Raw genomic sequence first — 13,879 nt, forward strand, 5'->3', positions numbered from 1 at the left:
TATATATATATATATATATTTGGCCCTAATTTTTAAAAGATATCTTCTTTTTTTATAATCATGGACACTCTTATTTGTCATGTCTTATTTGTCCCATGACCACTGTGTGATCTCTATCTTGGCCACAGAAACGTTGTGATAATAACATGCTTTGGGTGCAGGTACATGTCACAATCGAAGCATGCAGAGGCCAGAGAGTTGATGTACAATGGAGCGTTGCTTTTCTTTAGTTATAATCAGGTACGTGTTCCTCCGTTATCAGTTTTAGGTCAGTCAGAGACTGTAATTTATCATGCAGTTAAAGTTCTGAACAGTTCAGTTGTTACTGAGAAGGTTCACTATATAGCTGACTTTTTTTTTCCTCTGTAAGATCTCTGCACTAATATTTGCTTTCTAAACAGCAAAATAGTGCTGCAGATCTGTCCATGCTGGTACTAGAGACCCTGGAGAAATCCGGGGCCAATGTAGATGATGAGACACTAGGTGAGTTTATTGAACATTATATTATCGAGGCTGTTGTGCTGGTGATTGTTATTAATTTGGCAAACAGTTAGAGGTGTGGTTATATTTAACTTGATCTGTAGTTAGAGCAGAATTTTCAGATCATTAATTTTTAAGCTAAAACAAGTGTGTAAATATTGGTACCCAACAAGGAGTTCAAATGTACTTCATTCCCCCCAGTGAAATCAATGGACCCATCATTTCATCCAACAGCCATTGTAGCCAATTAGATTAGAGAAAATGTTTAATGTAAGGATAAAATTAGTAGTTTAAAATAATCAAGGCATGTTTTTCCAATTATTTTCATTAAATGAATGGAAGAATTTGTTTACACCATTATATAAAAATGTTAATTCATTGGCATAACCCCGATTTGCTGAAATGTGCAAAACAAAAACTATTTTAATTGATAAATTAATTTAAAACTTAACTGACATTTTGCTACTGAAGTTTAATTCAGAAAAACTATTGATGTCTGTCTCAACTCCTTTAGTCACATGCCATTTGACAAGGAGTAGGTGCAAAACTAAATTTATGAATTAAAGTCTATGGGAAATTTCATGGAGAAATTAAATGCACATGAAAATCTGCATAATAATGACAATATTGGTTAACGTCATATTGTCAACAAAATAATACAGGATGTAATAAATATTCAATATTTCCCAATCCTGCACAGAAGCATAGTTCAAATCTCTTTAATTGTGCAATTACATTCTTGGTGTTTGTTCTAGAGCATTTAGCAAAACTCTTCAGCCTGATGGACCCAAATTCACCAGAGCGAGTGGCATTTGTCTCTAGAGCGATCAAGTGGTCATCAGGAGGGTCGGGGAAGTTGGGCCACCCTAAACTACACCAGCTGCTGGCGCTCACATTGTGGAAAGGTAAAACACACATGACAATAAATGATCAGCTAAAGGAACAATCAGCTGCTTTGAGAATGGGGAACCCACATCATTTATTTGTTTGCATTTAGAGCAAAACTACAGTGAATCACGCTATCATTTCCTGCACTCATCTGATGGAGAGGGCTGTGCGCAGATGTTGGTGGAGTATTCATCAGCACGAGGATTTCACGGAGAGGTGGACATGTTTGTAGCGCAGGCCGTCTTGCAGTGAGTTCTGGAGATTGAAAATTCTATTATCATTTATTCACCACAATGCAGTTCCAGACCGGTTCGACTATTTCTTCTGCAAAATACATAAGCGTAAATGAAAGAAAATAATGTGTTGGGCACTCTGCTATACAGTGTACAGAAGTGAATCGGGACTGGACCTGTCTAGCTCCAAATTGGAGAAAAAAAAAATATATATATACAGTGGTGTGAAAAAGTGTTGGCCCCCTTCCTGATTTCTTTTTTTTTTTGCATGTTTGTCACACTTTAATGTTTCAGATCATCAAACAAATTTAAATATTAGTCAAAGATAACACAAGTAAACACAACATGCAGTTTTTAAATGAAGGTTTTTATTATCCCATGCACTATATTTCATGTCTTCCAGAGTCATATGATAGTTTTGTGTGAGGAACAGACCCAATTTGCTTTCTGTTGTTCACTTATGTTCAGATTTGACATCTGAAGTTTCAGGTTTGATGTTGTGACATTAGTGCAGTCTTTATTAAGGTCAAACCTGATGTGACCTGTCTAACACCAACATGTTTGAGAGCTACAGCAGAGAAGTCATGTCTCTGCACGGTTACATGTGTAAACATTGTTCCCAGAGATGAGGGAATGAGATATTGCATCAGTAGCTGAGGCTATGCAAAACACCTTTCACCAAAAATACTGAAGCCTTGTTGAATAACGCCAGTGTAAAACACTGGCCAATGGCATTTGAGTGTACATAAATGATGGTGGGCTCTCTGCCTGTATAAAGCGGTGTCGATCACCAATTTCTCAGAATCTTTGACTGAAGGCAAAGAGGCATAGCACGTCTTAGAAGATTGTACGCAATGTCTCTTTCCCTCATCTTAGGAAAAATGAGGTTGCGCACCTGAGATGTTCCCTTTCAATCATTTGACATTGTATCAGTGACGGATTCTGTGGGGAACAGTGTCTAATCACTTCGTATAGTACAGAACTGGCCTGGCTCAAGAGTGGAGCTGTGTGAGAACACCAAGAATAGGGCCGTTTCTCAATATGCGTTCTTAAGCGATCTTGCGTTCTTGTGTTCTCGTACTACGTCATCATCAACCGCCGAAGATCGATTCCAATACTCAAGAACACAAGTACAGAGGACGAGTGCCCGGATGTGTTCTTGATATGGAGGATGCATCGAATACAGACTTGAGAGAATCGAACCGTTAGAAATCCCAGAAGATGCTGTGGGCAGACGACGTACGGAAGCCTGTAAGGTTCAAGCTTCTTTTTTTTTTTTGCTTAAGATTCCTGCTGCAAGCTAGCAAATGTGACGGCTTGTGAAAGTAAACATTTGTTTTGCATAGTTTTAATAAACCTGGGGGAGCCTGCAGTATTTTATTGGCATTTTAAAAAGAATCTTAACATTGACAAAGCATAGATAACATTAAATGGACTATACATACTCATTTTCACAAATACACATGGTAAAATAAAAAAGATATATAATATAATATGAAAAAAATGTCTGTCCATAGTAATATGAATTAAATGTTTTGATAGGTTATGACATTGTATATCAGAATCAGAATCAGAATGAGCTTTATTGCCAGGTATGTTTACACATACGAGGAATTTGTTTTCGTGACAGAAGCTTCCACAGTGTAACAGAATGACAGTGACAGAACAAAAAAAAAAAGACAGGACAAACTAACAAAAACATAAAAACAACTGCGGAGCACGCCACGGAGGCAGCCATCAGCGTCGGCGCCATCGCGAAAATTACAATATATGATATACTGTATATTGGGCATTTCCAAACTGTGCTCGGACGGTCAGTTGAGCAACAAGATCAAATCGCATCTCAGTTCTCACAAAGCTGCGTTCTATGTCCATGTGTCGTTCTAAATTTGTCTTTCAAGGTAGCCTGGCAAGACCGGTCTCCACGAGAATGCAAGCCCGTTCTTTGCGTTCTTGGAATTGAGAAACAGCCTAGGTCGGAAGTTACTATATCGGTGGGCGAGGCCAAAACGGAGGGGCGTTTTTGACCTCATTACCTGATTTGCTCAAGTCAAGGGGCATCATTTTAATTGTTTAATTTAGAATCACCCACCAGTTTGGAAATGCCCGCTTTTGTTCTGTAGAGACCTCATACTCCAGAAACTAAGTCATCTTACCATGGTAACCCATCACATAATCTTATATCGCATGCAATACAATGAATACCACCAGCAGACATCTTAAAAATCCAAATAAAGGGCAAATGCTGTTCATCAAGTGCACAGAATAAACATAAAAGACAGCACTGTCATAACCCACTCACACAGACAGCACCTATGATGTGAGCAAAGATACATGTAGGTATTAAAACCTAGCAAAAGTCACCATGCAAATGTACCACCAAACATTTGACTAAGAGTCATAAGCCAATGAAATGGCTTCCACAACCCGGTGTGAAAACTTCTGTTTCGATACAGGAAACCTATAGTGTGACCCTGAAAAGCTGATTAAAAAGCCGTAACTGGCAAGAGGGCTGAATATAGATATACAGTGCCCTAACAAGGCACAAGATGTGTGAAGAATGTTCATCTCACAAGCTAACCCCTTGGGGAGAAAAGGCCGATAGCCTTATTACCTAAGCTCTGAATGGTGTCAAGAGCACTTTCAGCACACTTTAGGTCCATCAATTTTCCAGGTTTAAATTGACTCTGAAATCCACCTGGCTTATACACCAAACAGGCAGAGTTCACCTAAAGCACCTGCATATTAACTACTTGCTTCATCTAATCCAGAGCCAAGTAGTAGCGCTGTCTTGAAAGGAAGTGCTTTCAGTTCAATTGATGTGCCATGCTTTCTTTACATCTGTCCAGATTCCGAAAGCTGGTCTGCCATTGCACTACACGCCTGAACCCGTGCTGGACACATCTGTCAGGATTCTCCTTCAACTTGGAAATCTGGCCCATGTCCACATCTTTTTGATAAAAGCTGCGCACTGTCCACGGTGCCAGAGCACTTAGGTAGCTGTGTGTCACCACAGAGTGCATATGTAGCAACTAGCGGTATTACAGTTGACGCTACTGAAAAATCTTGAGAATAAGAAAACTCCCCAGTTCATCAAAAACTTGAGTATTAGGGGCTTTCTCACTGGCAGAACCTTTTCATAGCTCCAAGAACTAATGGCGGAAGTTCCCACTTTTTGGCATGTTTGCACCACAAGAACTGGGAACGAATTTAGTTCTAGGAATGCATTTGGGGGAACTAAAATAGCTCCTAATCCAGAGCAGGGTCTAACCCAACATAAGAGGAACTACAAGTGATGTAAGTGTTAGTGTACATTGATTTAAGGCTGCATGATTAATAGAAATAAAACCAAAATCATGGTTTGGCTTCATGCAATTATGAAATAGCAAAGACTGCAGTGTTTAATTAAGTAAATATATGCACTGCATGATTCACAGTAAATGCTGCTCAGTCTCTGAAAGCACTGGGAGTTTGAGTTGCTTATAATGTGTTTGAAAAAGCAGCTTGTAATGAGAAGTGCTTATGAATCTGTTTTCCAACAAAAGAGAACATTTAATAACATGTTTTTACTCCAAACTTACAGTCATGTGTTTATTGTCTTCATGTTTAATCAAAGTGTTTATATCTTCCTTTTTTCAGCTCATCAGCAATAGGGATCCATATTAGGGATATTTTGTCCATATTAGGGAGTTCCTGGAGCATCTTAAGCTATATTACTTCTGTGAGGCAAACTTACATTACATTTGTTTATAGCGTTCCATACTGCTCATTCCACCATATTTTGGGTAAAAATAGGAAAAGTAGTATTTTTCTCTAAAGAAATTTGAAGTAAACATATGATACTCAATATGTTGTTCTCCACTGTACAGAATTGTACAGGGGTTTTTTTTCTTTTCTTTTTTCTCTGCGCTTAAATAGCTTCACTGTTGGCAGGCTTATGTGAGTTCCTACTGGCGGTTCAAATGCAACCAGGAAAATGGCCCTAGGGGAACATTTAGTTCTTGGGGAACCACTCTGGTGGCTAGTTCCTATAACTACCCGGTGTGAAAGCTCCTATTGTCTCTGAGTGCTCCACTATAATAAGGGCTTGCATAGTCGGGGAGTTCAACTATGTGCCTAAAAAGGAAATGTGCTGGCTGGGTTCCAACACATTTTTCGGCATATTGACGTTGAACCCCAAAGACTGCATTCAATTAAGCAGCAGAGTCTTGTGTTCACATAGGACTTCACTGGGACATTAATAGCCAGTCATTGAGAGAATTCAAAACACAAACTCTGCTCATTCTCAAAAGGGAGAGAGCAGCATTTACACGCTTTGTGAAAGTGTGTGGGGCTAGTGAATTCAATACTTCAGTGAATTCGGTACATTGCCTTCATTTTCGGTACATTGTTCCTTCGAATTGAATTGAATGCAGTCTGGGTCATCTGGGACAAGGGACCTTCAGGTCCACTGAAATAAACCAGTCTTTTGGATGAACATATAAAGATGAAGAGCATGAGGTGCCGAGCTTGCTCTCTTCAGCAAAAAGTGGCACATAGTGTTGGATTCTTTGCGCCCCAACCAAGTTCTTCCACAGCCTTGGAAATTACACAAAAAAGCTTGCCATCCCCATTGTCCAATCCACCAAACTTGACTAAACCATAGGCTTCAGGGGAGGGGCCAAGGTTAGCTGGTGCACAGTACAGGCGAGGGATGCAGATTCAGGGGAGTGCAAGACATGCATGTTGACGTGAGCTTGTTGCTGAAAGGCTCTTCTGCTGGTTCTTCCATGGCAAAGAAGTAGAAGGCGGGGGAGCGCAAGAAGCCGAGTCATCCCCCAAAATGAAGGCAACCCTAAATCGCAGCATCCTGAGACTCATGTTTTCACAGTGAGGACAGTCTGTATCCCTGAGGTGCAGCACTGGCAGAACACACAGCTCTCATGCCCATCGGACAGCTCGATGGGACCCTTGCACAAAGGGTCAGTTTGAAGAAACAGGCCTTCGGGAGCAATTCGCTTTTGTAGACAGGAAATAATGCCTCTAGTCTTCTTGCCGGAACTTGGTAGGCAAGCAGCAGGTGGCAATTTGTGGCACCATTGGCTGCAGAGGTGCTTCTCAGTGATGATCTTGGATCTTTGGGCCTCTTATTTAGACAGTGTGATATCGATGCGTGCAGGAGAAATATTTTAAGGAATTGGTGTTCGACAACGCTTTATATAGGTAGAGAGCCTGTCATCTTTAGGCCAGAGATTTACACTGTGTTTCCAAAGTTACTGACGCAGTGTTGAGTGAATCGAAAATGAAAGGAAACAACTTTAGTTCAGGTCTGTTTCTCACACAGAGCTATCTTATGAATAGCATTCAGAAGAATTGTAAAATAGTGCAGGAATCATATGAACTGTTTTTTATGATGTATGAACTACTCCTTTAAGGTGTCGTCCAACTGCTTTTTAAAAGTGAGTTTAAGGGCAGTGACTTAATGCAAACATTTTTTTTTGTCATGCTCGTCACATCTAGTAAATTTATGTTGATTGTTGATTTATTTCTTCTTCTTTTTTTAATGATTGATATACACCTCAGCATCTTTTCTTGCCTGCAGGTTCCTTTGTCTAAAAAACAAGACAAGCGCATTGGTGGTGTTCACCACATACACACAGAAGCATCCGTCTATAGAGAAGGGTCATCCGTTTGTGCAGCCTCTGCTGAATTTCCTGTGGTTCCTCCTGCTGGCTGTGGACGGGTGAGATACTGTCCTGTATTCACACTCTAGATCTCAGCATCAGGCCCTTTGTGTCAATTTTTTTGAATGCTCTACATCAGGGGTTCTCAACTCTGGCACTCCACTTGCTCCAACCTTAATCAAACTCCTGCAACTTTCTAGTAATCCTGAAGACCGTGGTTAGCTTGTTCAGGTGTGTTTCATTAGGATTGGAGCGAAACTAGAGATTGTCTTATTATTGGGAGATGAGAGGGTCTGTATTACTTACCATTGGAAAAAAGCATAACGGCTAACTTGGATCACGTGAGGCACTTCAGCCAATCATACAATGTCAGTGGCTGGCTTTCACAGTTCTACGACAGTCAGTTACAGTTTACGTTGCACAGTAAAAAAAGAGCGCGGATTGCTGGTCACTGCAATTTAAGATTAGGTTTTATTCTGTTCATTTAAAAGAAAAAAAACCCAGCATGATAGGGCATACATAACACTGATACTAGCCACTAAAAAATTTTAATTTATTTGTTGAAATCTGGAAGCCTTAGGAAGAATACCTTTTTATTTATTAAAATATTTTTTTTAATATATTATTTCATTAAAAAGCGTTATATCATCATCATAGGCAGGAGTCATTACATTTCAAGTCTATTCATTGAAACTTGGAAGCAATAGAAATAACATTTTATTTTCATTAAACAACATACAATATAAAATAATAATTCAAATAATTCATGTCCTTTATTCATTAAAATGCATTATTTCAACATAAGGCATATGGTCACATAATAGTCATTACAATTCAAGTCTAATTTCAGGTAAAACCTGTAAACCAAAGAAAGAAAACATTGATATTTTTAGACAATATACAATATTACATATCTTTTATTAAATAGTAATGTGATTAAATTTGCTAGTAATAATGCTGTAAATGAGTCCTACCTGTCGCGACATTCCCTTCCCTGCCTTCTCTTAAAAAATAACACTTTTATCAAGGTAAAATCTATAGTTCCCAACGTAAGTACTATTTAGTGTAAAACATGTTGAAGATTGGCAAAAAGGTTGTTGATTAATTAAATGAGAAGTTATTTCCTCACAAAAGCTGTTTATATAGCGTAGTGACATCCATTAAAAAAAATTAAAGTAAACGTCTCTGGTCTCCTTCCCTGCATACCACCAAAGCCGCAGCATTAGAATTAGCCGTTACGCTTTTTTGGCTAAAGGTTGCAGGCTTGCCTTCCAGTGGTTTTGGCTAAACGCTGCAAAAAAAAATGGACCTTGAGGGCCAGAGTTGAGAACCCCTGCTCTATATTGTAAAATTCTGTGATAATAATAATCACTTTGACAGTCTGAGCAGACATTTTCTGGTCTATTGCTCTATTTTTATGCAGGGGTAAAAAATAGCGTTATTTGATATCAGTGTGACTGAGTTATTTTAGTCTTAGGCTACGTTTACAAGACAACGATGTAGTCAAAAACTGAAAAGTTTTTCCCGTGTCATGTACACAACAACGTTTTCAAAACGATTCGCGTTTACACATATCCGTGAAAACGGCCAAAAACGATGTATTACGTATGCCAGTAGTTGGCGCTGTCACCTTGTTAGTAAACAGTACCTGTAGGGAAGTGACGATTATATGTTGTATATGATGAGTCTCCTCTGTTGGTTGTAATATTGGTGAAGTAAATCCACACTTTGCTGAAGAAGCGTTTGCAAACTCTTGAGCAGCAACAACAGTACCATGTACAGGTGCATCTCAATAAACGACAGTCAGTTACAGTTTACGTTGCACAGTAAAAAAAGAGCGCGGATTGCTGGTCACTGCAATTTAAGATTAGGTTTTATTCTGTTCATTTAAAAGAAAAAAAACCCAGCATGATAGGGCATACATAACACTGATACTAGCCACTAAAAAATTTTAATTTATTTGTTGAAATCTGGAAGCCTTAGGAAGAATACCTTTTTATTTATTAAAATATTTTTTTTAATATATTATTTCATTAAAAAGCGTTATATCATCATCATAGGCAGGAGTCATTACATTTCAAGTCTATTCATTGAAACTTGGAAGCAATAGAAATAACATTTTATTTTCATTAAACAACATACAATATAAAATAATAATTCAAATAATTCATGTCCTTTATTCATTAAAATGCATTATTTCAACATAAGGCATATGGTCACATAATAGTCATTACAATTCAAGTCTAATTTCAGGTAAAACCTGTAAACCAAAGAAAGAAAACATTGATATTTTTAGACAATATACAATATTACATATCTTTTATTAAATAGTAATGTGATTAAATTTGCTAGTAATAATGCTGTAAATGAGTCCTACCTGTCGCGACATTCCCTTCCCTGCCTTCTCTTAAAAAATAACACTTTTATCAAGGTAAAATCTATAGTTCCCAACGTAAGTACTATTTAGTGTAAAACATGTTGAAGATTGGCAAAAAGGTTGTTGATTAATTAAATGAGAAGTTATTTCCTCACAAAAGCTGTTTATATAGCGTAGTGACATCCATTAAAAAAAATTAAAGTAAACGTCTCTGGTCTCCTTCCCTGCATACCACCAAAGCCGCAGCATTAGAATTAGCCGTTACGCTTTTTTGGCTAAAGGTTGCAGGCTTGCCTTCCAGTGGTTTTGGCTAAACGCTGCAAAAAAAAATGGACCTTGAGGGCCAGAGTTGAGAACCCCTGCTCTATATTGTAAAATTCTGTGATAATAATAATCACTTTGACAGTCTGAGCAGACATTTTCTGGTCTATTGCTCTATTTTTATGCAGGGGTAAAAAATAGCGTTATTTGATATCAGTGTGACTGAGTTATTTTAGTCTTAGGCTACGTTTACAAGACAACGATGTAGTCAAAAACTGAAAAGTTTTTCCCGTGTCATGTACACAACAACGTTTTCAAAACGATTCGCGTTTACACATATCCGTGAAAACGGCCAAAAACGATGTATTACGTATGCCAGTAGTTGGCGCTGTCACCTTGTTAGTAAACAGTACCTGTAGGGAAGTGACGATTATATGTTGTATATGATGAGTCTCCTCTGTTGGTTGTAATATTGGTGAAGTAAATCCACACTTTGCTGAAGAAGCGTTTGCAAACTCTTGAGCAGCAACAACAGTACCTGTGCATTGAATTCATTTAATACACGAGTTTCACAATTTGAGTTTAATTACTGAAATAAATGAACTTTTCCACGACATTCTAATTTATTGAGATGCACCTGTACTCCGCCATTGTTGTGTATGTTTGTTCGTGCTTGCCTTTGAAATCGACACGTACTGCGCATGTGTACATACCTAACACGTACTACGCATGCGCATGACGTCACCGTTTTCAAAGATTCCCGTTTTGGGTGTTTACACGGAAATGATAACAGTGGCGTTTTCAAGAACTTGCACTTTGAAACCCGTTTTCAAAAATATGCGCTTTCAGTCCCCAAAACGCCGTTGTCGTGTAAACGAACAGTCAAAATGCATAAAAAGTTTCCCGTTTTTGGCTGAAAACGTTGTCGTGTAAACGGCCCCTTACTAAGAGCTGTGTTGCAGGTTCCTGGCCTTATCTTTTTATTCTTCTTTTGTAATGTGAGAAAAAACAACACCCACTGTGATCTTACGATGAGATGACCCGATTTAAGAAACAGTATACTATGACTTATTCTTCTGGACTCTATAGACCAAAAGACCCAGGGGCCCGTTGCATAAACTGTTTAGACTAGTCTTAAAAAGTTAGTCATCTAATTTTTTTTCTTCAAGACTGGTCATATATTTTTTAAATTCAGTTATAAAAAGGTAGATTGGTCTTATTTATATTGGAAAAGTAAGACTGATTACCCCTTGGCAACTGCTAGTTGGTCAAACTAGTTCTTAAGACACAGTCTTAACATGGTGGCTAAGTTTATGCAACCGGCCCCAGGGCTCTTCAGCACCAGTCTTGGAGGGACATTGTCCTGCTGAGTTTAGCTCTAACCAGTCATATGTGAACAAGCTGTTAAAGGTGTTCAGAATTACTTGTAAATTACAGACACGTGGGTTACATTTGGAGTCTTTCAGACACTGGCCCTCCAGGACTGGAATTGAAGAGCCATGCAATAGACCAAGTAGCTTTATCTGACATTTTGAATGATCCATCAGTGTTTTAAGCAAATGATGGAACAAAACGATTAACGCAACCTTTGGATGATTGTGGTTTTATTTCCAGTGGGAAGTTGACAGTCTTCACAGTGTTATGCGAGCAGTATCAGCCATCACTGAAGAGAGACCCTATGTACAATGAGGTGAGTTAGTGATAGTAGTGCTCTTAGACACATCACCAACAAGCTTCTTTTCTTTCGTAGTACCTAGACATACAAGGGTAGGCAGAATGACTGAAACACTAGCTCTGCTCTTGACCTAATAAGCTGTCTACATCAGTGTCTGCACAATAGATTACAAAAGAAATTGATGCTAAGCTAATGTAATAATCTGTGTTGTAAGAATGCAGTTAGATTACACAAATACACACATAAAAATCATGTTAAAGGTTGCAGGCATCATTCAGAGAGATTCAACTTCACTGTTATAATGTAGTGTGGATTCTGCATGAGATAAGACTTTTAGACGTTGTTTATAACACACAATATGTTGTTCTCTTGGCCTCAGTATCTGGATAGAATAGGACAGCTGTTTTTTGGAGTGCCACCTAAACAGTCATCATCATACGGTGGTTTGCTAGGTAAGAAACATCCCTACCACTGTGTGACTACTGATCATGATTCATGATATTAAATGCTAAAGCACTGTTAAACAATTAAATGAATGACGTATACTATGCTGAATTTGTTTTAATTTATCTCAGAGCTGTAGAATATGTTTGATCTTTTAATACAACTTGTTATCTGTAGAGAGCATCTGTAGTATCCTGCTGATAAGATCATTTTTGCTCCCAGTTTCATTCATTAAAAAAAGAAAATCAACTCCTTTCAATTAACCCCTTAATTATACTACTTAGTGGTGGGTGATATGATCAGTTTTTAGCATCACTTAACCGCGTCGGTGATACACATCACCAAATAGTAATTAGGCTTGGTGCTACACCAAATTATTATACATTGTACAAAACCTCTCAGGTTTCATAATTCTCATTATCACCATATATTGAATTAATAACTCGAATGAAATTAATCATTAATAGCAAATAATAAAACTACTAAGTATATCCAAACTTACAGTATAGTACACTTACAGTTAAGATGTGTGTACTGTATAGCAAATCTCAACTGCTTGATAGTTATATCATTGAAAAATGTCAACTATATTGTTGTCTAGAGATATATTAAGCTATACCGTATATCCTACTTTATCTGCATACATACAGTATAGTCATGTATTGCAATATGTATTATATAGCAAATCTAATATTGTTGCCAATTATTGCATGTCTCTCTCTCTCTCTCCCTCTCTCTCTCTCTCTCTCTCTATATATATATATATGGTTGGCCTTTAGTTGAAAGTTTGTGAACCCTTTAGAATTTTCTGTTTCTATATTTCTGCATAAATATAACCCAGGACCCCAAAAAGTAGACAAAGAGAATCCAATTAAACAAAGGAGACAAAAATATATACTTTGTCATTTATGAAAAATGATCCAGTGTTAAATATTTGTGAGTGGCAAAAGTATGTGAATCGTTGCTTTCAGTATCAGGTGTGTCCCCATTTTGCAGCAATAACTGCAGCTAAACGTTTCTTGTAACTGCTGATCAGTCCTGCACAACGGCTTGTTTAGCCCATTCCTCAGTACAGAACCACTTCAGCTCTGTGATCAGGGCTCTACGATTACTTTTCTTTTTAGGAGCACTTGTTCTCCTAACTTAAAAAATTTAGGAGCACGTTCAATGTTGGTGGGTTTCCTCCTATGAACCTGCTTCAGGTCAATTCAATTGGATTAAGACCTGGACTTTGACTTGGCCATTCCAAAACATTAACTTTGTTCTTCTTTAACCATTCTTCGGTAAAATGACTTGTGTGCTTGGGGTCTATTTTGGTCTCATCTGTCCACAAAACATTCCTCCAGTAGCCCTCTGGCTTGTCCACATGATCTTTAGCAAACTGCAGATGGGCAACAGTGCATTTTTTTTTTTTTTGAGAGCAGTGACTTTCTTCTTGCAACTCTGCCATGCACATCATGGGTGTTCAGTGTTCTCTTTGATGATGGACTCGTGAAAATTAACATTAGCCAATGTGAGAAAGGCCTTTAGTTGCTTAGAAGTTACCCTGGGATCCTTTGAGACTGTGCGGACTTTTACACGTCTTGCTTTGGAGTGATCTTTGTTGGTGGAGCACTCCTGGGGAGGGTAACAGTGGTCTTGAATTTCCTCCATTTGTACACAATCTGTCTGACTGTGGATTTGTGGTGTTCAAACTCTTTAAAGATGGCTTTGAAACCTTTTCTAGCCTGATGGAACAACATCAACTCTTTTTCTGAGGTCCTCAGAGATCTCCTTTGTTTGTGCCATGGTTCACTTCCACAAACATGATCACACTTTGATAGATCCCTGTTCTTTAAATAAAACAGGGCAGGCAATG

General features: G+C 38.2%; 1 protein-coding gene across 1 annotated transcript in view; it reads left to right on the forward strand.

Moving 5' to 3' along the window:
* The window catches only part of get4 (guided entry of tail-anchored proteins factor 4), a 17,026-nt gene that overhangs the window by 1,491 nt on the left and 1,656 nt on the right, over positions 1-13,879 (forward strand). Inside the window, exons 2-8 of the mRNA XM_016559514.1 lie at positions 162-240; positions 402-483; positions 1,236-1,385; positions 1,478-1,616; positions 7,183-7,323; positions 11,517-11,592; positions 11,957-12,029. Coding sequence (XP_016415000.1) covers positions 162-240; positions 402-483; positions 1,236-1,385; positions 1,478-1,616; positions 7,183-7,323; positions 11,517-11,592; positions 11,957-12,029 — 740 coding nt within the window. The remainder of the gene's footprint in view (positions 1-161; positions 241-401; positions 484-1,235; positions 1,386-1,477; positions 1,617-7,182; positions 7,324-11,516; positions 11,593-11,956; positions 12,030-13,879) is intronic.

The sequence above is a fragment of the Sinocyclocheilus rhinocerous genome, unplaced genomic scaffold, assembly GCF_001515625.1.
Source record: "Sinocyclocheilus rhinocerous isolate Xijiao unplaced genomic scaffold, SAMN03320098_v1.1 scaffold672, whole genome shotgun sequence".
In the NCBI taxonomy this organism is placed as follows: Eukaryota; Metazoa; Chordata; class Actinopteri; order Cypriniformes; family Cyprinidae; genus Sinocyclocheilus; species Sinocyclocheilus rhinocerous.